At 43.6% G+C, this 23937-nt stretch overlaps 1 protein-coding gene across 1 annotated transcript; it reads left to right on the forward strand.

The window, feature by feature from the left end:
* Nucleotides 1-2447: 2447 nt before the first annotated feature.
* On the forward strand, nt 2448-9904 carry T265_03793 (hypothetical protein; the record flags this gene model as incomplete). Its single annotated transcript, XM_009168364.1, has 4 exons — nt 2448-2626; nt 5756-5875; nt 7778-7882; nt 9698-9904. 4 exons carry the CDS (start codon nt 2482-2484, stop codon nt 9727-9729), a joined length of 402 nt encoding a protein of 133 aa, XP_009166628.1.
* Between the last annotated feature and the right edge of the window lie 14033 nt (nt 9905-23937).

A 23937-nucleotide genomic window follows, 5' to 3' on the forward strand; every position in this document is an offset into this window, starting at 1 on the left:
AAGCATGAATATGAATATAATTTTCAGAGTACTGAAATGAGAAGCCCAAGTGAAATTAGCGTGAACGAAAAGATATGTCAGCCGTTTAATTCCACCTTGACACCCGTCATCTCGTTCATGTGGCGCGTACTTATACTAGCCATTTTAAGTTGTACCAATTCCCTTTATACTTTCTAAGATCAGCGTTTCGCGGTTACTCCTGCAGTATTAGGTACAAGCATTGTATAAGGAACATGAGCATAAGTGCATTGCTTCTGTCACGTGGAAGTAGCCTATTGGTGTGCGGAGCAGGAAGGTGCAAAAGGATTGTGCTGGACAAAAAACAGATGAGTCGACCGGCGATACTTGTGCCCATAGGTGTGAAATTAACATTACGTAGTTTAAGCCTTCAAACTATGAAAAATTTATTGTAAATGTTCGGCGCAGCGTTAAATATTGCTGCCCGATATAAAGAGCGAAAGCAGGACATGAGAGTCTCTCAGGCTAATGGGACGTTAGTCGCCTTGTGCGTTTAAAATAGAGTTAGCATTCGGAAGTGTGTTAGTGCTTAGAAATAAAAGTTACGACGTGGCCAGTACCCACAAGTCTTTAGCCATCAATCTTGGATCAGAAATAAAGGACACCCCTAGTGGTCGGAGCATCGGACTAAATATACATTCCTCAGCATATCCACTGTGCAGTTCACAGCATCCCAACTCGTTCAACTTGGAACTCATTTCGGCAGCAACCGTCTTGGCACCACTGCGGTTATGTAAAATTGGCACATAGGTTTACTAAGGTTGGCCACGAGTTGAAGCATGATACGATTAATGGCAAGAATAGGAAAGGTTCTTCAAGAAGGGATTCAACCGTGCGGCGACAGAGCATATGGGCTCAGACGGTATTTGTCAGGCAAGTATATCACGTAAGTAGTCTCAAGAGATTTTGGAGTTTTCCAATGTATAAGTAGTGGAGTGAATGTGTGCTAAATAGTCGAAAAGCAAAGCAGATTTGTTTTATCCTGATGGAGAGTCGTCAGCATTGTGCATCTGATGAAACTTTAGGAATTTCCGTGACATTCTGTATAGTAATTTAAACAAAACTGTTCGGCCACAAGCGGGTGATGAGCATTGTGATCAATTCGCACTCAGGTCCTAGGACTGTCCATATAATATTTCTGTGGATGCAGTGTTACTGCCTGGTTACGAAACTTTTTGAACTTTTGACCCAATGTTCAATATTCTATACTATTCTCGCTTTTGGTGGCAACGTCACGATAGGTTCCAATAAGTATGTTGATGGTACTTGGCATGTCCAGTCTGTCACTAAGGATCATTACTTCAGTACACTGATTCTACCACAGCATCTACCCTACCGTGTTCGTATGTGCTCGGCCTGAGCAGAGGGAACGAAGGATGGGCAATTTCTGAAATGAGGGATGAACATGGAAAACTTGACTGATGACTTGTGGAAAGCATAGTTATGCGGACTTCTTGGCTGAGATCCAAAAGACCTTGGAGATGAAGAGACACTGATAGATGTGGTGTGGCGCCTAATCCGAAGGAAGGCTGCGCTCAGATGGATATCGGTCAACCGACACACAGAGGACGTTCAGAAATGTCCATCCGCGTGCACTAAAATCGACGGAAAAATCGTCCCTCATCCTTTTTGTGGATGTGACTTTTTTCTGGCTGTCATTTTATATGAATACGTACGTATGTATCATTAGGATATCTTCTACGCCTATTCTGTGGATACTTTGAAGGGGTTCCAGCCCTTCCGCGGCATAAAATTTGGAATTATTCCCAAAAGTGGGCCTGGACGTTATGAGTCCCTTGACTCATCAGCGAAGTGCTGAAGTGGCGGGGATTACCATTAGAGTTTTTTACTGCGTCGGCTTTTGTTTCCACCAACGTTCCATGTGCTGCGCTCAGCTACCCATGCCGGAAAAAGGTATCTTCTACATAAATTCGTCTAAATTTTTAAAGGCTTTCATTGAAAGCTCATCTCGCTCTTTCAGGACTCGACTGTCCCACGAGTTTACACAACGCGATACGCAGGTTTGTGTTAATAGGTATGTCGTGGAGATTCTCAATTAAGCTTGATCCTCCGAGACTAATCACCCGATCCACTCACACTCAGGAGTCACACGAAGGGTCCGCTGTCAAACTATTTGACCCCCCCCCCACCATTGCTTCTCTATTCAGCCTTGATCCAGTTATCATACTCCTTTCCATTATATCTTCTTTCTCTAAGCTGATCCCGTGTTTCAAGTTGATGGTGTTCTCTTTGGCGGGTTCGATATTTCATAGAAGAAAGAACAACTATTTTAACTCTGATACCAAATAGTAGCGTACTGGAGCCGTCCTGTGATTTCATAGTTTGGAGCCCCTTAGTCTAAACTATCGTGCATTATCACAACTTTCCTCCCAATATTCACCCTCCCGTACTTTTTTGTATGATTTCAGCCACCATTTCGTCTTTTAAAGCCTTTTTATAACCATGTCGGATACCCCAGGTTCGTTGGAGTCGTCTGCTTCAACGGGTGCTACACCTATGAGTTCCGTTTCCCCAATCTCCAAGGAGCAGCATGTAATGCAAAGGACTTTGTCAGCCATAACAAGTTACCTCGACTGTAACGTAGAAGGTAAGTAAAAAAAATTGACCATTTGGGAGATGTTGATTCTGTCTAGCAGCATAGTACAATTTCGGAATTTTAGCCGACTAAAATTCTTCTAGAGGTTAGTGACGCTGTATCGTGTCCAAGTGTAGTATGTTCATAATGCTGATTGGTCATTTGTGGTTGAAAGACATCCTGTCTAATGACTCGAAGGTTGCCGGTTCTAATCTTCTAAGAGATTCGTGAGTTACACAATTTATTTGACAGAGATCAAAAGGGTATATAGATCTCAGTTTTTCGCCGCAGGTTGACCTTAATTGCGGGATTAAACACCGAAGTTTGATTCCCACTAGGATTCAAGTGGAAGTTGCTTATATCTCGTATGAAACCTGCCTTCAGTGTTCGCGTGTTCTTCCACTCGTTTCCACAGGAGATCGGGTATTCAGAGAGATTCTTGGCGCTCGGAGAGATGGGAGGGGTTTGGTAAAAGGCGGGAAAAATTCATAACATATATGTGGTTATCTGGTGCTAGCTTTGATTTATTTGGGCCCGTTCTTCCGGAGAGGGATTTTTAGGAAAACCAGTAGATATAGTGACTTCAAGAGTGTAACTGTATGGTGATCCTGCGAGAAGACTTCCGTCACCTCTAAACGAATCATAATCAAACTGATTTTGGATAATTCAATTTGTAACCGATTCAGTCACACGTATCGGGGTGCGTCTGCATCCATCACTGAGTCATCTAAATCGCCTTTTGACGCTGAATGTTGCCTTCCAACAAAACAGGAACGCACTAAAACAACCAATCGACTGAAAAATCGCAAACCACTTGGTGAATACCGTACTTCTGCAGAGATGTAAAGGAGTACACTACCGTCCTCGCGCCGCTCCATGAGCTATTTTGTGCAGTCTCTGACAACAAAGTGTTCCCATCCTATTGGAGCACTTCTATTATGCCTTTTCACCTAAGAGATGACAAGTCTGCTCGTGATAACAATCTTGGTATAAGTCTATTTAATGTAGCTTCCTAGATGTTTACCATCCTTCTCGTGGATCCTTTCGCTAACGGAAGACACCCTCAAGGTTACACTAACCATACATGCCGGGTCCCCAAACACTGACACAAATACCAACTGCCAAATGTCTTATTGACTGCTGGGTGGCGGTGAGTTTTTCTAACCGAGAGGCACTGTGGAACATACTCGGGTCGGACTGTATCCGTACGATGCTAATTAGACTGTGGAAGTCCTACTACTACCATGACAAGACAATTTGCCCGTATTTGTGGCAAAAATCATCAACCTGATTGTCGTTCGGGGTTTGGCAGGGACTTCGCTGTCCTGTATGCTGTACAACTTAGCAGTTGATTGGATACTTCCCCAAGCTGTCAGCGGACACCGTGTTAGTGGGGGGTTGGCATAATGTACTGGTCATGGACCTTGGACTCACGGACAAGATAGTTGCCTTTCTGCAGATTACAGTCTAGGACAGTTCATTAATGGAATCTGCCACTGTGCATTTTCCGTCACTTTGAGATCAACGCCTGGAGAACCAAGGTGTCTTCCCCATCAGCAATTTTATCCGGCAGACCGTTTTCAATGAACGGAATGGCGCTAGAGAACGTCTGAGAGTTCAGGTACTTTGGCACAACCGTGCTTCCGAAAGGCCAGGTTAAGCCGAAAGTCACGACTTGCTTGTACACTGATAAAAGAGTGTGGTGCAGAAACTAATTTAATTTGAAAACGAAGCTGTGAATCTGTCAGTCGGCCATACGGCTTGCGAAACTTGGCCTCGGACACTCACAAGTTGGGGCTTTCAGACATTGGCGTCTGAGAACTATTCTCAAAATACGGCCATGTTTTGAATGAAGAAGTCCGCGATCGATGGTTTGGGACAAACAACTAATCATGTCTTAGATAGTCACTAAACGTTATGTGCCAAATCGGTTTCTGCTATAGGACCGACCGAGAAAAGAATCTTGAAGCCGTACAGTCCAGCCTGTTTTATGCATCAAACTGGGCTGATTTGTGTGAAACTCGAGTAATAGGTGCTCGAAAATATTGCAAGAAAATTATTCGTCGACGTATCTGCTAGCGGTAATGGTCATTACACATTGTTTACATTGCGAACGTGAATCTGTCGAGATTGGTTCTTATCTCGCACATGAAATTTTGCTTTCAGTGAGAATTTCCAGGATGTTTAGGAAATCGTTGCAAATTATTTGGTTTTCATGTGGTATCTTGCTCAGTGTGCTCCTTGCGCATGGTCTGTCATGCCTTTGGTCGTTGCTGTTAACATGCAGTACTCCTCAGCCGCGGAAGGAATCTGCGAAGATATTTTCTATTGGTAGGAGAGGGAATTTGATTCACAATTCAAATGGCTGATCATATGAGTGCTGTGCGTTGACGATGTATAGTCGGTATGGCTAGACCTGTTATTATTTGATTTGCCATTGAATCAACCAACAAAAATTGATGTGGGATGGTATTGTCGGTTTACTTGATTGGCCTCTATATGATAGCAAATGGAATGGCTGGTGCTCAAGTACATACTGGTATTTTGTATCCATTTGGGCAGGGCAAACGCCTTATCCCTATGAATGGATGATTGTCCTTCACTTAGCGCTGCGTAGCCTTGTGCAAACCAAAGTCGGTTTCGCATTGCTTGTACCTCATTATCTTCTCACCTAGCCATCTACACACGAAACTAGGGGAATACCTTTTAAGTGCTTATCTTTAACTCTGTGTTCTTTTTCTCCGAACCACCGATAGACCCCGCCTTACTAAACAGTTTTGCATCACCAGTCCGCTTTACCTTAAATCCAGGTTACTGCATTTCACGAAATACTACGTTGGATTTCGAAAACGCATTCAGTTTCCGGTTTATCTGTTTTTCTCATCAGAACTATCCCAAAGATCTAAGATGTGAACTTCTGGCCTGAGGGGGCTGCTTATTCGATCACTTGACACCCAGATGGTACATCAAATCCCATATCCCTAATAAATTGCCTGGCAGCCACTTACTGGAAGAAATCCTTAGGTGAATGATATGGTTGTAGATTGTTTTCTTCCAAAGGCCTCGTCGTAAAATGTAGTGTCATGAACTATTCTTTAATGGACGGTGTCGGTTTTCCCATCATATGCCCGTGTTTTGCAGGTACCCTGTTGGACTTTTCCTTGCTTCGTCGCTTAAACGAAGCATCTACCAACCACTTTGCGGAACTGAACGGGTCTGCGAATGAGATTGCACGAAAGTTAACCGACGTGAATGAACGATGTGAGTGGGTAACAGGTGAAGTTCAATTTTTGTTGCATTATTCGCGACCTTCGTCAGTTTTGCACATTTTGTTATCGCAAGTGGTTTAAAGACATTCGAGAGTATTCATGACCAGATCTCACGAAGAGATGTTAGCCATTATGAAATATTTGCCAGAATCATCATTAGACTGGTCATCACTGGAACGTCCGAACCCTTTGTGTGGCCACGAACATTCGAATGTAAATATCACGATCATACAGTTTGGTTTTTACACCTCTTTCATGTTAAGACTTTCCAGTCTTTTCCAGTAAATGCGCGAAGCGATGGTTTTGTGTAGACTTTCCACACAGTTTGTCGTATTTTTCATTGCTACCATTTCACACCACCAGCACCCAGAACAGGCTAGTGCTTGCATTTTTGGAAAATATGTATATCCTTGTTTTATATTATTCAAGGTAGAATTTTGGTGAGGGTAAGATCATAAACTACTCGTAGCAGTGTCACTCTGTCAGGATGAAATGAAACACACTGAAATGCCTAGATCGGCTGTCCATGATGAAAACTTTCGCCAGCTTTTCTCCACACATGGTGTATCACAAGATCTTAAAATGTTGCGACAAAATCCTGAAAATGTCTTGGTCTGTCGTCAGGATTTACACAAGTGTGATAAGAACCTCGACGTGTTTTACACTCATCAGAACACTTGGACTAAACATGGGGTTGTTGTTAGACTTCCATCAGTCATGGAGGCATTAATAAAGTTGCCAGTATATTCTTAATGTGTGCATTGTTTGAGGCTCGATTTTCTCCCGTGGCCTCTTAAGGCTCTTGACAGCAGAAATGCGAAAGTAGCTGTCACAGGTTACCTTCTGCGTCCCGCCTTTGATTTTCCAGTTGTTTCTGTCCAGACTTTTGTGAGCTGAAACTACCTCCTTTTTCCTTCGGATTGGTTGGACGCCTGACCCTTGCCACGGCACAGTGCGAATTTGCTGACCGGAAGGTCCGTGGTTCTAACTCGGGCTCTGCATCTCGACTTCTTTTCAGGCTTGGGCTACCTCGCATTGTCCCAGCCCTCATGCTTCCTTCAGGTTGCATGGCAGCTAGGCACCGAAATGGTGTTACAGCTGAACTATTGTCTTTTATCTTAATGGTCGGCGATTGGCTTCCAAACCTGTCGTCACCGAACCAAGAGGCATCATCAGTGTTCCACTGGGTAGATGCTTGCTTTTTACCTACATGCGGTAATATAGCTTTGTAAAAGCTTCTGTTATCTCTCCGTAAGCTACATAAACCCACGCATCTAAGGATAAATTACCCACCCAAGCGCACACTGATGATAACTTATGGTTCGTCACCGTCGCCAAACTTGTTAGACACGTTCAGTGATGATTATTTCACTTCGGCTTCGTCTTATTAGGTTACCCATTCTCGTAACATGAAATGCGAATAAGTACAACAAAATACCAACAACAGAAACAGCAAAAGTAACTATATGAACGGGCTAAGGCAGGAAATTTATTATGAGATAATGGTTTGGTGATGTGAACGAAACATAGCTGGTTGACAAGATAGGTTGTAGAAGGAATAGATATTCAACGCAGATTATCAGTCTTTCATGAGTTCATTAGAAATTGACTACTCCTTTTGACATCCTACTTTTGTAGTAGCTAGGCAAATTCTTGAGTTCTTTGGATGCTACCACTACTGCCTAATCGAAGATTATTTAAATGTTGTTCATTGGTTGGCGCAGTGGCGGGGCACTTAGCACGCACGCCGAGCTACCCTTCAACTGGTTGCTATCTAATTTGTTTGTATGACAAGCATCTGGGATTTTGAACGGCCTGCCTTAAACGAGCTATTTCTCATCATTTTCGGTCTCATTTGTTTCACCGTGGTCCTTATATTTGTCTCACTATTTAGATCTGGCTCTCAAATCATCTCTGAGGAAGTTGGATGAGTTTGACACAAAGATCAGGCAGCTGGAGGACGCAGCTGCCGCCGTTGAACAATATACAAAACAGCTTGGTAAGCAACGTTCAGGCAAAGCGTCTCCCAACAGCTCTTCAAGGTAACACAACATAGGCAAGCAGGCCTGTCTAAAATTGGTCGAAAAACATTTTGTCGCCTCTGTTGCATCAATGAGTGATCATTTTAATGGCAGTTCAAAGGTCATCGGGTTCTTCGAGTGGCTTGTTTATGGCCTCTGCCGGACATGCGAGCACAGTGAATACACGACCAACGTCATTATATCATTGTCGATTAGCTGGGTTATTCGTGAAAACCTATAGTTCGCTTGGTTGTGAGTGCACATTTCACTGAAAACCTAATTCGTCTACAAAATGCCAATACAACGGGTCAGATGGACATGCGTTAGAGGATGTCCACAGTATTGTGCACCGAGTAACATGATCCCTACTCGAAATACCATCTTCGGGAGATACAAGAGTGTTCGTTCCGCAAAGTGGTTTCTTGCTCTCCTACCCTTTTGTACAGAATAACAAAATTTTAGGTAGATTTCTTTCTGTAAATGAGGCGAGTCTGTGTCGGAAACCCGAGAAGCATTGTACAGCTGTTTCATCCTTATTCCGGATCATCAGCAGTGCTTCTCGGCTTTTCGGCATAGTTTGACCTCACTCACAGGATGATGTTTACACGGAAAATTTCCTCACACTACTAACAACCTATGGGTAGCTCAGAGAAAGAATAAACTTACCCGATGAATGAAAATTTCATCTGAGAAGTCGTCGCTCGAGGAGCCAGTCAAAACCTGTGACCACGTGATGTAAATCCCGCGATTGAAGAATGGGTGACGCTATACCCTGTCTAAGTGCTGATTGCACTGCTGATCAACCGTTCATAAAAAAAAGACTAAGAGTTGAAGCTTGTAGCCGGAAAGTCTCTGGTTCGAGACCTTCTGGACTTCCATAGGATGCACACTGTTGATGATCCTCACCAAGGATGAAACAGTTGTACAATGCTTATCGACTTTTCAACATAGATTGGCCTAACTTGCAGGAAGAATTCTACACCAATTTAAAAACTCCATATTTTGGTATTTTTCCATGCTTGAGCTATCAGAATTGCAGACAGTGCCTACTTGATATCCTTTATGAGAATGGCGTTATTTATTTGCACGTCAGTATGGGTTTTCGTTTTTCTCATACTGATGTTCTTATATCAAGAGTACTTGCTTATACCCTAGTCTTCTTACATGGATAATGACAATAGCTTCCGTTTCCGATGGTTCCGCTTTGGCGCGCACCGATGGCTAAGAAAGAGAACAAGAATTAACTCCATTTAGCCATCTTTTTGAAGAGTATACTTCTCCCTCAGACTGCTTAGCTAACCATACTTTGCGACGAGTCAAATGTCAGTAGTAAAGCCCTGACGCCTTGATTCGTGGTACTATGACTCTCGTAAAGCACCCATTCGATTTCGAAATTGTCGTAAACGCAGTTATTATTCAGCTCGATGCAGACTGGACAATATGTGAGATTTCACGTGATAATCTATATCTGTTCTACTCTTACCATATGTTGAGGTATCGTGATCGGATAAGCTAGTCGAATGTGCCCAACCCAGTCTGAGTACGACACAGTTCCCACCATCCTTGCCCCCTCTGTTGCCGTTCTCAGCTATTAGTTTGGCGATCAACTGACGTTTGCCTTCATTGAGCTAAACTTCCTCTTCGGATATGATGCCCGCAGCGCGGGTTGCAACTATCTCCTTTTTGGCTTCTACCAAATTCCAGTTTCATGACTGTACCCATTCATCAAAACTATACCTCTCTTCTGATTACCGCATTGTGAATTTCCCGCATATGTCACCTGTGTATTCCAGAAACACAAATTCATGAAGTCGAACACAGCTAATCATGTGGCATACGGCAGGTTATTGTACGTGCGCAGCGTCCACAATCTGTGCAGCTGGTGACATCACAAGAACTGCATAATTTTCCCTCATGCCCATTTGTAACTTTTTCAATAAATTTTTTTCTTACTTTGTTCTTTCAGTTTGTAATTCGACCATATAAACATGATCCACCTGTTGTTTACCGTAGATTTCAGCCTGATCATATTCCCGATATTTAAAAGACGAACATGTCAGTTATTAAACCGGTCGTGGGCTGTCGAAGGGTTTTCAGTAGTCTAACGGGTAGTATTCTCCGTCTGTGCAATGTACTGCGATACTGTCGTACCGTATCATTTGAAGCATGAGGCTGCCTGGCACAGCATTTGCCAGCATAGCTGAAAAAGAACATCATAAACCAGACATTTAGCTAGGATTCAGTTGAGTCACCCGTAAAAACCAAATAGCTGCGCAAATGGGTGAATTTCAGAATGGTGAACTTCATCTGATTCCGTAATCTGTAGTTAAACTTTACTGAATGCGACAAATGTTCAGCTGGCATCCCTCGTGACAGCCCTGTACTCCGGCTATCTGTTTCTCCTTCGGATCTTTTTTGCAACTTGAAGTTTGGACTATGAACGGCATAATTGTTGCACCTAGTGCCCTGAATTCATCTCTTTCTTAAAATGTATTTGGTGGCCGATAAGACGAATTTTGAAAATGCTCAACTACAGATCTTTCGGCAAAGTTCACCGAATCCGATTCTTGAACTTGGTGAATCGATCGTATTGGTGTTATGCAGCTATTAGCATTATTTAGTACACAGCTCACGAGGGTTCGGCGATCAAGGTGAGAAATCGCTGACTCGGATATCCATCTCCAGCTTGCGCATCTCCTTTACTCCTGTCTAGGCGTGGATAACCTGCCACTATTCCGGCCCTCATTCTTCCATCTGGTGACATGGCAGTTAGGCACCGAGAAGCGCATTACGGCTGAATGATTATTTTTTCATTCCCTTTTTTATTATATAGTAGTAGACCTAAAGGAACTTGTCCGCGATTTTCATATCCTCGTCCGTGTTATCCGAACCATGGAAGTCGTTTCGGGCCTACTTCAGCTGACGGCTTTGTGTATGATATCCGCTTAGAGGGTGCGGCTAGTCTTGTGGAGTCTTCATGCTAAAATGGCTAGAATCGTGAATTGTGTCTGCTTGAATGAAATCAATTACTTATACTTAATGTACTAGATGTCCGTATGGTGCTTCCTCCACAGCGGTATCTGTTGAATCTTCCCACAAGCAGGTTTCCATATACTCTTTGAGAGTGTGCAGTCTCTACCATAGTAGCCTTTTAAACTAAACCAATCTACTACGGTCCATTGAGATTTAGTTGGGAGTTCATTGCGTTGACCTCATCTGTCTCACTGAAATCAGAACTAGTACAACTTCCTTGTTACATAAAATGCTCCACAACTTTGAGTGGCTCTCCCTGGATTGTTAGTGGCGTATCCAGGAGCATGACCTTAAACTGTGTGGGTGTATAATGTATGCCAAAATCGGGATGGATTTTGCCAGTTCGCACAAAGACACCTGCGCTTTCTCCTCTTCGAAGACGAGAACGATGTCATCTGCATATTCTAGGTCGACAAGTTTTTCGTCAGAGGCTGTTTAAGCGCCAGGGTTTTGAGGACCAAGCGCTTGTCTCATTACCTCGCCGGTCACGAAATTCAATAGGCATGGGCACCCCTGACGGACAGATGCCAAGAGTCTCGTTACGACTAGGATCGAGCTGATCCAGCTGTGATTACTGCGCACGCTACGGGCCTATTATTTGCGAATGGGTGCTATCACCGGTTATCCCCAGTTGTCTGGGACTCTCCTTTTCCTTTGTGCAAGCAAACTGATCATACAAGCGGTGTCTGAGGACTTCAGTCCCATCTTTGAACACTCAGGGTGGGAAGTCTTTCGGACCAGAAGATCGATAACGCAGAACATATGCAGTCATAAACCTCCGGGGCCATATGGTATTCCACGTTCACCGTCTAGGGTTCTACGCCAGTTTTGGACCCCAGTTGAGTGGCGAATTGATGGCAATGATAATTGTTTGAAGTGTTAGGGCCCAATGATCGAGACGTTTTTTTATCCAACACGACCGTTCCATTCTGATCCTTGATGGTGTCGCACCCAGTTGGTTTCCAGGGCCGGTTACTGGGATCAGCTGAAATAGTCTTCGAGTATTCCCGGATGTCCGGGTCTCTAATTTCCTTGGCAGTTTGCACGCTCACTTTCACTTGATGTCTGACAATTCGTCGGGTCAAGTTATGTTCGGACTGGCGGGGATGTTTCTCCAAGATGAAAGTGATGCCACCATTCCGTCTGATATCTAACGCTTGAGTGGGCCTAGTAGCGCCATGCCACAGGCAAAACTCCGAGAACTGTGCAAAGAGGCGGTGATCTCGTCGCGATAAGAATTCACATCAGAGGATGGAGCAGTTGGAAGAGACTCTGGAGAACGATTCTGGCTAATTCGTCAGACATCCGGATATGTCCGTCTGTCAGTTGCCAAACAATTTGTCCTCACCTTACGCGGCCCTGGGAAACGTAGGGAAAACCAACTCCGGAGGAGCGCGTGTTGGGAATCCACTAATGTGTTCCGAAACGAGTTGCAGTCAGTCATCCGCGTCATCAGTAACTGATGGCAATGACACGTTGGAGGACACCATCTTGACAGACGACTTCGGCTATTTCGGAAGTCTGTGATGCATAAAAACGGCCTGTGGTCATGACATAGCTAAAGCAATCGTTCGCCATTGTCCGTATCTGCCGAATCCATTCGGTGTCGATCGCCTAATTGAGCCCTAGATGCGTTAAGCGTGGCCACTCGTGCATTCAGATCTCCGGCAACCACAACTATATCTGAGCTTAAACCTCGCTGCAGCAGGTCAGTCAGGGCGTCGTAAAGCTTTTCTTCAATGGTATCAGATCTACAGTCAGTTGGGGCGTAGGCGGACACGATAAACAGACATCTAACGACTTGCCGCTTGTTAGGCTCCTTCACAGAAGTTACCAGACGAACCGCACAGAGTCGACTAACAACAGGTATTCAGTCAAGCAAGGATACTTCCGCCTAGTGACTCAGGGTGATACCCACCCCTGCGCATCCCGCTGCAGCAGCCTCTGGATCACCAGAGGTACGCAGCCGGAAGCGAGAGGAGAGTGAATGGAGTGTTAGCTCAACCGTATCTTGAATTCTTTTTCCTGATACACAGCACACATCAGTGTCAAGCGAGTCCAGTGTGAGAGCGAGAGCACTTTATTGTCTTGCGTGTTTCAGAGTGCGGACATTGAATGCGGCCAGATAGACTGGGTGTCCAGGCTTGAAGATTGATTTGGAAATGCCTGGGGATGTCGGTGCCATGTGATGAGCAGATGTTGCACGCAAAACCGATTCAGAGCGAATGGAGTCATCAATTCTAACTGAGGGGTCTACAAGGAGAAGGTTAATTGGGTGGGAGAGGGCAGTGAAAAACATGTGAACGAGAAGGAAGATAGGCATCAGCAGTAACCTGTTTTCGTTTACCCGCTCTGCTGAATACAGCAAGTAAGGCAACCCAGCCGATGTGGTATGATTTTATTTATATGTGTACCATTCATGGTTTTATATGGGCTGGCATACCGCCAGGGTGCCCACACCTAGACAGGAGGACTCTTAAGGTCCTTGACCAAAGCCGGACCACAAGGCAGCGATGTTTTGGCGGGGAACTGTGGTCCATTACCGTTTCTATGGAACAAGTTACCGCACATGTTCCAGCCTTCAACTTGGAGGACCAGTCGATTGTGTTGGTCAGACTCCTAACCATTAACCAAGCTGGTATGGAAGATTGTGCTATTGTCCCATGGACACTTCCGAGCATAGCTCTATGAGTAACGTAGGCACACTAGCCGTCACCTCACTAAGACCCAGTCTTTTCGTGACGTATTGCTACCGTGGAGTGCCAACAACTCTGTGAATGAGTGGAAGAAGGGATACGTCTCCTAGAATATCATTTGGCGACCGGGACGTCAATGTTCCCCCAAAACTGTTCTAATAAAAATCTAGACCTCGTTAAATGCTATTTTCTGGGAATATCTGCTGAAACATACTTTCGTACCTTATACCCTACATTCAGTATCCCACAGAGTGAGTGGCTCCTCAATCACCGAGTTTAGGATACCCCTACCGTAACGCAGCATGAATTGCATCAAACGAACCGCGCCAATCATGAAGCGATTACTGCTAGTCCAATGGCATGCGCGGGAGAATCAGTACCACTCATTTAACAACAACATTTCTTGGTTTGGTTTGACGAATACGTTGCAGAACCATGACGTCTTATCATTCATTCTCTTGGGGAACTTGGATCCTGATAAACTTTTCAGTGGATTGTTAGAGGGTGTGGAATGAGCCCGTGATAAGTTCTGTTGCGGTAGGAAGCATGATGTGCTTTCCTACTTTTATTCTACTCTAAGCAGACACGATGAGTCCATTCGGAAATTACAGTATTTCATTCACTGGCTATTAGAGTCTACTCCCAATCGAACTGCTCTTTAGTTTTCTAGCTTCTTCCAGTGAATGTTTGTTTTCATTCGGAAATTCATTGTTTGTCTGGTTCGGTTACCCAAGCGTTGTCGTCCCATCATCCAGTGAACTCAAACTTTGGACAGATAAAATCCTCTGTTTTTTGGACGATTTGCTTCGCTCTTTGCAACTAGGTCGATAAGTTGGACGAGCTACAATGGCATAAGAGTTCATTATCGCCCAGTAAATGTGAATAAATTTGTTTAGCGTCACTATATGTTATCTCGTTAGTATGACGCGTAGTAGACTCGTACACATCTATCCGGGTGAAGTGTGTTTTGTTACTGATCTTTATCAGCACTGCTTGCAGTGTACCTGCTCATTCTGCTCATGACTGACATTGCCGTTGTACATAGTCACCATCTTTGAGCCAGTTACATTGAAAGAGATGGAGACGAACATGGGAACTATATCTGTTGGTATAGTTTGTGGGAGTTTTTTTTCAATACGTAACGAACCAATCGGTGTAGAGGATCACTTATATAACTGGCAGACAACATGCAGTTATTCGTTGCCGAACCAGCTGAGACGGCCCTATTAAGATTTTCTTTGACGGGATATGTCCAGCGAGGATTTGAGCGTTCGGGTTTTGATGTGCTTTCTGGGGGGCCTAGGTTTTATTTTGAATGGCACGATTGTTTGTGCTCTTTTTATCGTGCAAATTGGTTCAAAACTCACCACGGATGTCCTTCGTAACCACTGCCTTATTGACTGTTACATCGGTTTAATGATGTTCATTTACCGAACAGTTGGAAATCAAATCAATACTGGATCACCTGTGGTCGATCAGATTCTGTGCTACATCTGGGTGGACCATAATCTTTTTTGGTTCGGCTACCTGATTCGGGAGCAGAGTGTGATTTGTGTCTCGTTCAACTTAATCATAGCCGTTCTGTATCCACTGATCCGTGAAACACGAGAACAGTCACTTCGAATAGGGTTGCACTGTTATCTGTTCTTATCAGGATTCGCGTTGTTCCTCCCCAACTGTTTTCTGCGTCAGTATGTGAACGGAGAATGCCAATTTATTTTCCCCAATGACACCAGCCCGCTGTTTACTCTGCATGAAGTCGTGGGCTATATCTGGTTTGGCACTGGCTACATATTACCGATCGTAACATTTTTGGTTTCACAAGCTATTGCTCATCACGTGATCCGCACCAAAATGCTTCATGTTCCTGAGGGTGCCAACGCTATACAGCCGAGCAAAATGATTGCTCGTTTACGCAAGCTCAGATTTGTAGCGGCAGCCATAAACTGCTCAGTGATGTTCAGTCATACATTCGAGGACATATCCATACTACTTGCGAGTCTTGATGTTGCGCTTTATGAGCAGGGGTCGCCGCTGCAGGAAACCAGCTTGTTATTCGTCATGTTTAGTTGTTGCGCCATTGCATGCTTCTTGCTTGGTGTACAGCCAACAGTCCGCAAAGTAATATGGCATAATGCAGCAAGAATTTGCCGGCACTCTTCAAAGCACGATGACAGCAATCAATGAATGAACCGAATAGACGGCAAATTATCATGTGAAAAAACGTAAGATATAAGTGAAATATGTCATATGTCGCACTGGTTGTTTTGTTCGTCCATCACGTTTACAACACAACATAAAGAATAATGTCATTTTAACTACTCCGAAATTTTATTCTTGGCAGGCCACACCTTGGTGGTATTTTTGAAATTCCGTTTTCATTTTGCGAAAACAAGCCACAGAAGCACAGTGTACGCAGCCAATAGTCAAAAGCGTTACGGATCTTAAGAACCGAAGTCTCCGAAATTTTCGGGTAGCAGAGGCTTTTTCTCCTTAACAACTTTTTAGCCCGCGCTGTCAGCTCAAAAATGCACATTGTAGTTCACGAACGGGGTATTCATTAAAGTGAGTTGCAAGTTTTCATGGTGTTCTGTTTGCATAGCCACCTGTCAGAATTCATCTGGCGCCCCTGTAAAGCCAGGAAACATATTTTTATGTCCCGGATGTTGAAGCGCAGTGGAGTTTGCACATTTGGTGTTCCAGTTAATTTTCCCGATCACATTTATCACAGGATTTCGTGCCCTAAGTTTTTGCAGTAAAAGTTATTTAGCAAATTATCTTAAGGATTAAATATAAAACATTCAATGTGAGAATATGCATAGCGAATTCAGACAGTACTTAAAATGTAGTTTTCACCTTATACCCTACATTCAGTATCCCACAGAGTGAGTGGCTCCTCAATCACCGAGTTTAGGATACCCCTACCGTAACGCAGCATGAATTGCATCAAACGCGCCACTAGAATCATGAAGCGATTACTGCTAGTCCAATGGCATGCGCGGGAGAATCAGTACCACTCATTTAACAACAACATTTCTTGGTTTGGTTTCACGAATACGTTGCAGAACCATGACGTCTTATCATTCATTCTCTTGGGGAACTTGGATCCTGATAAACTTTTCAGTGGATTGTTAGAGGGTGTGGAATGAGCCCGTGATAAGTTCTGTTGCGGTAGGAAGCATGATGTGCTTTCCTACTTTTATTCTACTCTAAGCAGACACGATGAGTCCATTCGGAAATTACAGTATTTCATTCACTGGCTATTAGAGTCTACTCCCAATCGAACTGCTCTTTAGTTTTCTAGCTTCTTCCAGTGAATGTTTGTTTTCATTCGGAAATTCATTGTTTGTCTGGTTCGGTTACCCAAGCGTTGTCGTCCCATCATCCAGTGAACTCAAACTTTGGACAGATAAAATCCTCTGTTTTTTGGACGATTTGCTTCGCTCTTTGCAACTAGGTCGATAAGTTGGACGAGCTACAATGGCATAAGAGTTCATTATCGCCCAGTAAATGTGAATAAATTTGTTTAGCGTCACTATATGTTATCTCGTTAGTATGACGCGTAGTAGACTCGTACACATCTATCCGGGTGAAGTGTGTTTTGTTACTGATCTTTATCAGCACTGCTTGCAGTGTACCTGCTCATTCTGCTCATGACTGACATTGCCGTTGTACATAGTCACCATCTTTGAGCCAGTTACATTGAAAGAGATGGAGACGAACATGGGAACTATATCTGTTGGTATAGTTTGTGGGAGTTTTTTTTCAATACGTAACGAACCAATCGGTGTAGAGGATCACTTATATAACTGGCAGACAACATGCAGTTATTCGTTGCCGAACCAGCTGAGACGGCCCTATTAAGATTTTCTTTGACGGGATATGTCCAGCGAGGATTTGAGCGTTCGGGTTTTGATGTGCTTTCTGGGGGGCCTAGGTTTTATTTTGAATGGCACGATTGTTTGTGCTCTTTTTATCGTGCAAATTGGTTCAAAACTCACCACGGATGTCCTTCGTAACCACTGCCTTATTGACTGTTACATCGGTTTAATGATGTTCATTTACCGAACAGTTGGAAATCAAATCAATACTGGATCACCTGTGGTCGATCAGATTCTGTGCTACATCTGGGTGGACCATAATCTTTTTTGGTTCGGCTACCTGATTCGGGAGCAGAGTGTGATTTGTGTCTCGTTCAACTTAATCATAGCCGTTCTGTATCCACTGATCCGTGAAACACGAGAACAGTCACTTCGAATAGGGTTGCACTGTTATCTGTTCTTATCAGGATTCGCGTTGTTCCTCCCCAACTGTTTTCTGCGTCAGTATGTGAACGGAGAATGCCAATTTATTTTCCCCAATGACACCAGCCCGCTGTTTACTCTGCATGAAGTCGTGGGCTATATCTGGTTTGGCACTGGCTACATATTACCGATCGTAACATTTTTGGTTTCACAAGCTATTGCTCATCACGTGATCCGCACCAAAATGCTTCATGTTCCTGAGGGTGCCAACGCTATACAGCCGAGCAAAATGATTGCTCGTTTACGCAAGCTCAGATTTGTAGCGGCAGCCATAAACTGCTCAGTGATGTTCAGTCATACATTCGAGGACATATCCATACTACTTGCGAGTCTTGATGTTGCGCTTTATGAGCAGGGGTCGCCGCTGCAGGAAACCAGCTTGTTATTCGTCATGTTTAGTTGTTGCGCCATTGCATGCTTCTTGCTTGGTGTACAGCCAACAGTCCGCAAAGTAATATGGCATAATGCAGCAAGAATTTGCCGGCACTCTTCAAAGCACGATGACAGCAATCAATGAATGAACCGAATAGACGGCAAATTATCATGTGAAAAAACGTAAGATATAAGTGAAATATGTCATATGTCGCACTGGTTGTTTTGTTCGTCCATCACGTTTACAACACATAAAGAATAATGTCATTTTAACTACTCCGAAATTTTATTCTTGGCAGGCCACACCTTGGTGGTATTTTTGAAATTCCGTTTTCATTTTGCGAAAACAAGCCACAGAAGCACAGTGTACGCAGCCAATAGTCAAAAGCGTTACGGATCTTAAGAACCGAAGTCTCCGAAATTTTCGGGTAGCAGAGGCTTTTTCTCCTTAACAACTTTTTAGCCCGCGCTGTCAGCTCAAAAATGCACATTGTAGTTCACGAACGGGGTATTCATTAAAGTGAGTTGCAAGTTTTCATGGTGTTCTGTTTGCATAGCCACCTGTCAGAATTCATCTGGCGCCCCTGTAAAGCCAGGAAACATATTTTTATGTCCCGGATGTTGAAGCGCAGTGGAGTTTGCACATTTGGTGTTCCAGTTAATTTTCCCGATCACATTTATCACAGGATTTCGTGCCCTAAGTTTTTGCAGTAAAAGTTATTTAGCAAATTATCTTAAGGATTAAATATAAAACATTCAATGTGAGAATATGCATAGCGAATTCAGACAGTACTTAAAATGTAGTTTTCTGATTTAGCATAGAAAAAACTTAAGTGAACCCGAACTATCACTGCCTCATTGTCCAGCATAAGCCACTGATAGCACAGAATATCCTAACAAGGAACAAGCTGGCAGTGTGAGGAGACGTGTGTGACCACGTGATGTGGATCCCGTGATTGAAGGATGAGCGGCGCTATATCCTGTCTAAGTGCGAGTTAATCACACTGCTGATCAGCCACTCGTGGCCGAACGGTCAAGTGTTCAAGCTACTAGCCGGGAGGTCGCGGGTGCGAGACTCTTCGGAGTTTCGTGAGATGCGCACTGCTGACGATTCCCAATAAGGATGAAACAGCTTTACAGTGCTTCTCGGCTTTTCAGCTTAGATTGACTTCACTTGCAGGACGAAATCACCACAAGAAACAAGCTAGCTGTTGGAAAACTATTTGCAAAACCTCCTGACGAAGCTACATTCAGAATCGCAAATTTTATACAACGAAAAATGTCAACACAATCAAACGACAGCACCAATGGAACAAACCAATGGATCACCAGATGCAACAGAATACGAAGCTGAGTTTGTTGAGAATCGAAACAGTGGGCCTTACGAATGTATAGCGAACAACGAGCCAGATGCTCTTAAATATAAAACGAGTGTCTACTAAGAACAGTCAGAGAGAAGCTCGGTCAGCATCTCTGTATTTTTTTTGAAACCCATTTTCCAACAGCACCATGACTCTGCTCTTTGCAGGAAATTAGCGCATCCTGCCAGTCTTTGACTACATCACTAGCATAACACATAACTTTCAAAGTTGTTACATCGGATTATTAAACTTCATAATAATTTGCTAATAAACTTTATTGATTCTGTCGCTTTTTTTGACAATCTTATATTACAAACGTTGTATTGAAGCAAAACGTTTTCTCAGCTTAGGGGTATGTTTACTATACGCAGACAACAGTCGTGAACTGTTACACCATCTGTTAGAAAATGACTGGACATTGACCACTCCTATTAGTCTGTCATTCGTTGAAGCAATGTCAAAGATCAAGCTCTGCCTATATTCAAAAAGGTTCTACACAAAAACAAAAGACAACTATCGAGAATTACACCCATTTGCAAATCAATTTGGTTTTCACGAGAGACTCAACTGAATCTCTCGTTTTTTATGATATTCTACTGCGATATCTCGAATATCGTGCCAACTGAAACATGAGGCGGCCTGTGTGTAGCACTTCCAGTTGTAGAATATCATAAAAACGAGAGATTCAGCTGAGTCTGTCGTGAAGACCAGATTGATTTGCAAACGAGTGTATTTCTCGAAAACAGTCCAATTTGGGTTTAAGTGGATCATAAGGTTGACGGAAACTTGGGGACTGCATCTGCCTGATGAGCCCCAAGAAGGGCGAAACCGGTCGTGGGCTTTCGAAGAGTTTTCAGCAACCTTGTGAATAGTTTCCTCTATGAAAACGACATCTCTCTTTTCCCCAATTGTATCGTGCGTGACAAATATTTTTATTGAAAATCTAGGGAAACCGGTAATGGGTAATTTTTGCAATCGAGCGCGCATTTGGTAGCGCTGGTCGATGATTCGTGGTCATGCTAGTGAATTTCTCAATAACCCACCAGCTTGCCTTAACTTCTAATGTGGTGGCTTGAATTTTGCTTGTGAAACTGAAGGTTCGAAGCAACCTCGTACCTTGTCACAATCAAACAGTCGGGTCTTGATACGTGAGTATGCCCAACCACTCTAGACGGTATTTGAATTGTTTCCCACTGAATATAGGCCAAATTGTTATCCAATTACGGATCAGTTCTGATGATATCTTGAAATTCATTTAAATTTACATTGTAAAAGAGATAGATAACGACTATCCACTGGCTTTCGTAGAAGAGGCAGTAGATGAGTCAGAAGCGAGACCACAGTCGAAAAGTAAGATTTTTCTGTCGGCTATGCAGATTCCCCTACTCGCGCGATTTTAGCTGACTTCAGCATGTGCACATCTTCAAGCTTGACAATGCGATTTAAAAACACCTATCCTACCCTGAGGACCCCGTTTCCCTAGCTGATAGAGCTGACTGCGATGCTACGTATTTGAGCGATCACCAGGCATCTGAGAATACGTTTTGCCAAGAAAAACTGCGAAGTGACTCAGTCATTGATTTACGTGTGCTTACTGGTCTTGTTTGATCAAGGTTTTGTATCAAGGACTTTTGATACACGCAGAATGATGTCGCTCGGAGTTTGAGGGTTCACACCCAACTTGTGTGTCATGCCATTTATCCAGTTACGATTGATCAATAATTGGACCAACCAGATGCGTGATTCATCCATTCCAGCCTCAAACCTCAGATTTAAACGTGCATCCCTGACCCCTTGTAAAGGTAGTCATCAATGTGACTTCTTTTTGCCGCTTTTTTATGGGCTTGTATTATTCCACTGCTGAAGAAGGTCATCCGCGGTTGCTAAAAAGTCTAGCAATAAATCCATGTATGGCAACGTTGTTCTTTCTTTCGAATCCAACAGAATATTCGTCTACGTTGCCGGCTTTGAAGACAGTATTCACTAATGGAAACTACCCACAGGGTTGCTGAAAACACTTAGACAACCCACGACCGGTTTCGCCCTTCTTGGGGAGTATGCGAATCCCCGAGTTTTCGTCAGCCTTATGTTCTACTCGAACCCAAGTTGAACTAATTTCGTGGCAAAACTTGATCATCACAGTTTGCAACCGCTTTGGCAGCTACCATATTTTTCAGTTCCCTCGAATCGCATGGTTCGCTGTTTGTGCATCTACGACGCAGAAGCATGGATCAGCTACCCTATGAGTATAACCCGGTATCACTGCATCACACAGCCCACCAGTCGACGCAAAGGAACTTGCCTTATCGAGACTACAAGCAGACCGAGAAGAACTGACTGAAACGTCGAAAACAGTAGGCCGTAATTGGTAGCTACTACAATGAATGCAATGTCAACGGCTTGTCCGGACAGCCAAGTCTTTAGGGTTCCAATTACGCATTAATGATTTGCTGGCAAATAACTTCACTGCGTGCATTGAGACTTGGCGTTGCACGTACGCCTTTATGAATCCATAGAACAGGTGAGATAACTATATCAGGCCCACTATGGTAAGGCCTCTTAAAATTCAGTCGAACGATATGACGGCTCCGTGGATCGTATGACAGCTGCGTGGCTTCTTAGAAATCCACAAGAATATTTGCGGGTCTGATCCGCTGCGCTGGTTAGGCAAATGATGAGGTAGAGATGACGAGTGATGACCGATGCGTATGTGTCGTACAGCGAATTGGAGGCAGTCGTAGCCGTAGCTAGAGCTGACGACAAGAAAGACCAGAGATATACGTACGGCAGAGTTGAGCATCCAAGATCAATCGGTTCTATCTGCTACTAGCCGGCCGGATACAGACAGTGATGCTGTATGGGCAGCGAGCTTACAATGGCACATTGAGTAGGTGGGACCACTAACGGAAATGCACTTTTTGGAACTCCTGGTAGACAACACAACCAACGCATTCCTATTGTTTCGCACAAATCATATTGAAAATTTGAAACGAATGTTCAAAAATGTCCCAAGCAGTGTGACGCCCAACAATGTGCACTACGGTCATGTGGGAATATTAAATTTGAGGGTTTGTTAATCTGCATCATTTACAACAAATGCAATGGGACAATCTAGAGTGCCGATGGATTGCTGCATTCGTCCTCAGACCACAACGACGCAAGTTACACCCAATTACTGACAAATTTGGTTTAGATCTGAATGAAAAATTTGGCCCAATTGGGTTTCACACCTGACGCAAACCGCATCATTACACGTCTCCTCACTCCAAGCACAAGGTGTGTTTGGACAGCAAAATCACTGGATCCTTTTCTTGTTCTCGAATGATTTGGCCGCTTGGTGCTGCTGTTAGTATTCAACTGATAGTCATGGTAACTTCAACATGCAGTCAACACCAAGTAATTTCGTAGCCGGTCGACATAAGTCTGAACAATGCTGGCTGGTCTCAGAAGGGTAACGCTTTACCACACTAGGCCCGAAATGCGCACATATCGAGAAGAAAGTGTAAAATTGGCGGATCGACAGGAAAGAACCCTTTGTTTAGCTGAACTCAGGTTACCTGGATTGCTTCTGTTGAGAGATGTTCGATGTGTCCACTGTAATAGATCAGTAAGGACTCAAATGTTATACGGGACCATCTAACCGATTCGATTGAACTGACAGCTAACTGCCATCAGAAAACTGGAGGATATTCCAAATATACTACAAATACCAATTATGTTTATCGTACCAGTGAAATGTTTTTTTTTCAGCTAGGAGTTCCGGACTGTTTTATGAGGGGTAGCTACGATAATGTTATAGACCACTCAAATTGAGCTGTCGTGCTCTTTGTAGAATAAAGCGCTATAATTGTTCACCAAATACTGTTATCAATTTGATTTTAACGGTAGACACCACTGAATCCGGATGAATCTCTCGTTTATGACAGTCTTCTTAGGTGTTGTCGTGAAACGTCCATACGATTTGTCTACGTACCAGTACAACGTCTTTTTTTTGCTTGTCGACAGCATAACGCCTAGTATCCAGATATCGAGTAAGCTACCTGTTCAAGTCCCTTCAATGCATTTTTACCTTGAGTGGCTATAATTGCAGTCTTCCCACGAGTCGGCGTCTAAATGAAGCGAAGTCTCCAGCAATAAATCTAACTGGGGTCACCCATCGAATATCGTGTGTGAAACGGCAACGTTGCTCTTTGTCCACCCAGGACATACAATTTTCAAGACATCAACCAACAGATCTTTGTCTATTGAACTTACGATCAGTGTCTAT

The sequence above is a fragment of the Opisthorchis viverrini genome, assembly GCF_000715545.1.
Source record: "Opisthorchis viverrini unplaced genomic scaffold opera_v5_56, whole genome shotgun sequence".
NCBI classification, from domain to species: Eukaryota; Metazoa; Platyhelminthes; class Trematoda; order Opisthorchiida; family Opisthorchiidae; genus Opisthorchis; species Opisthorchis viverrini.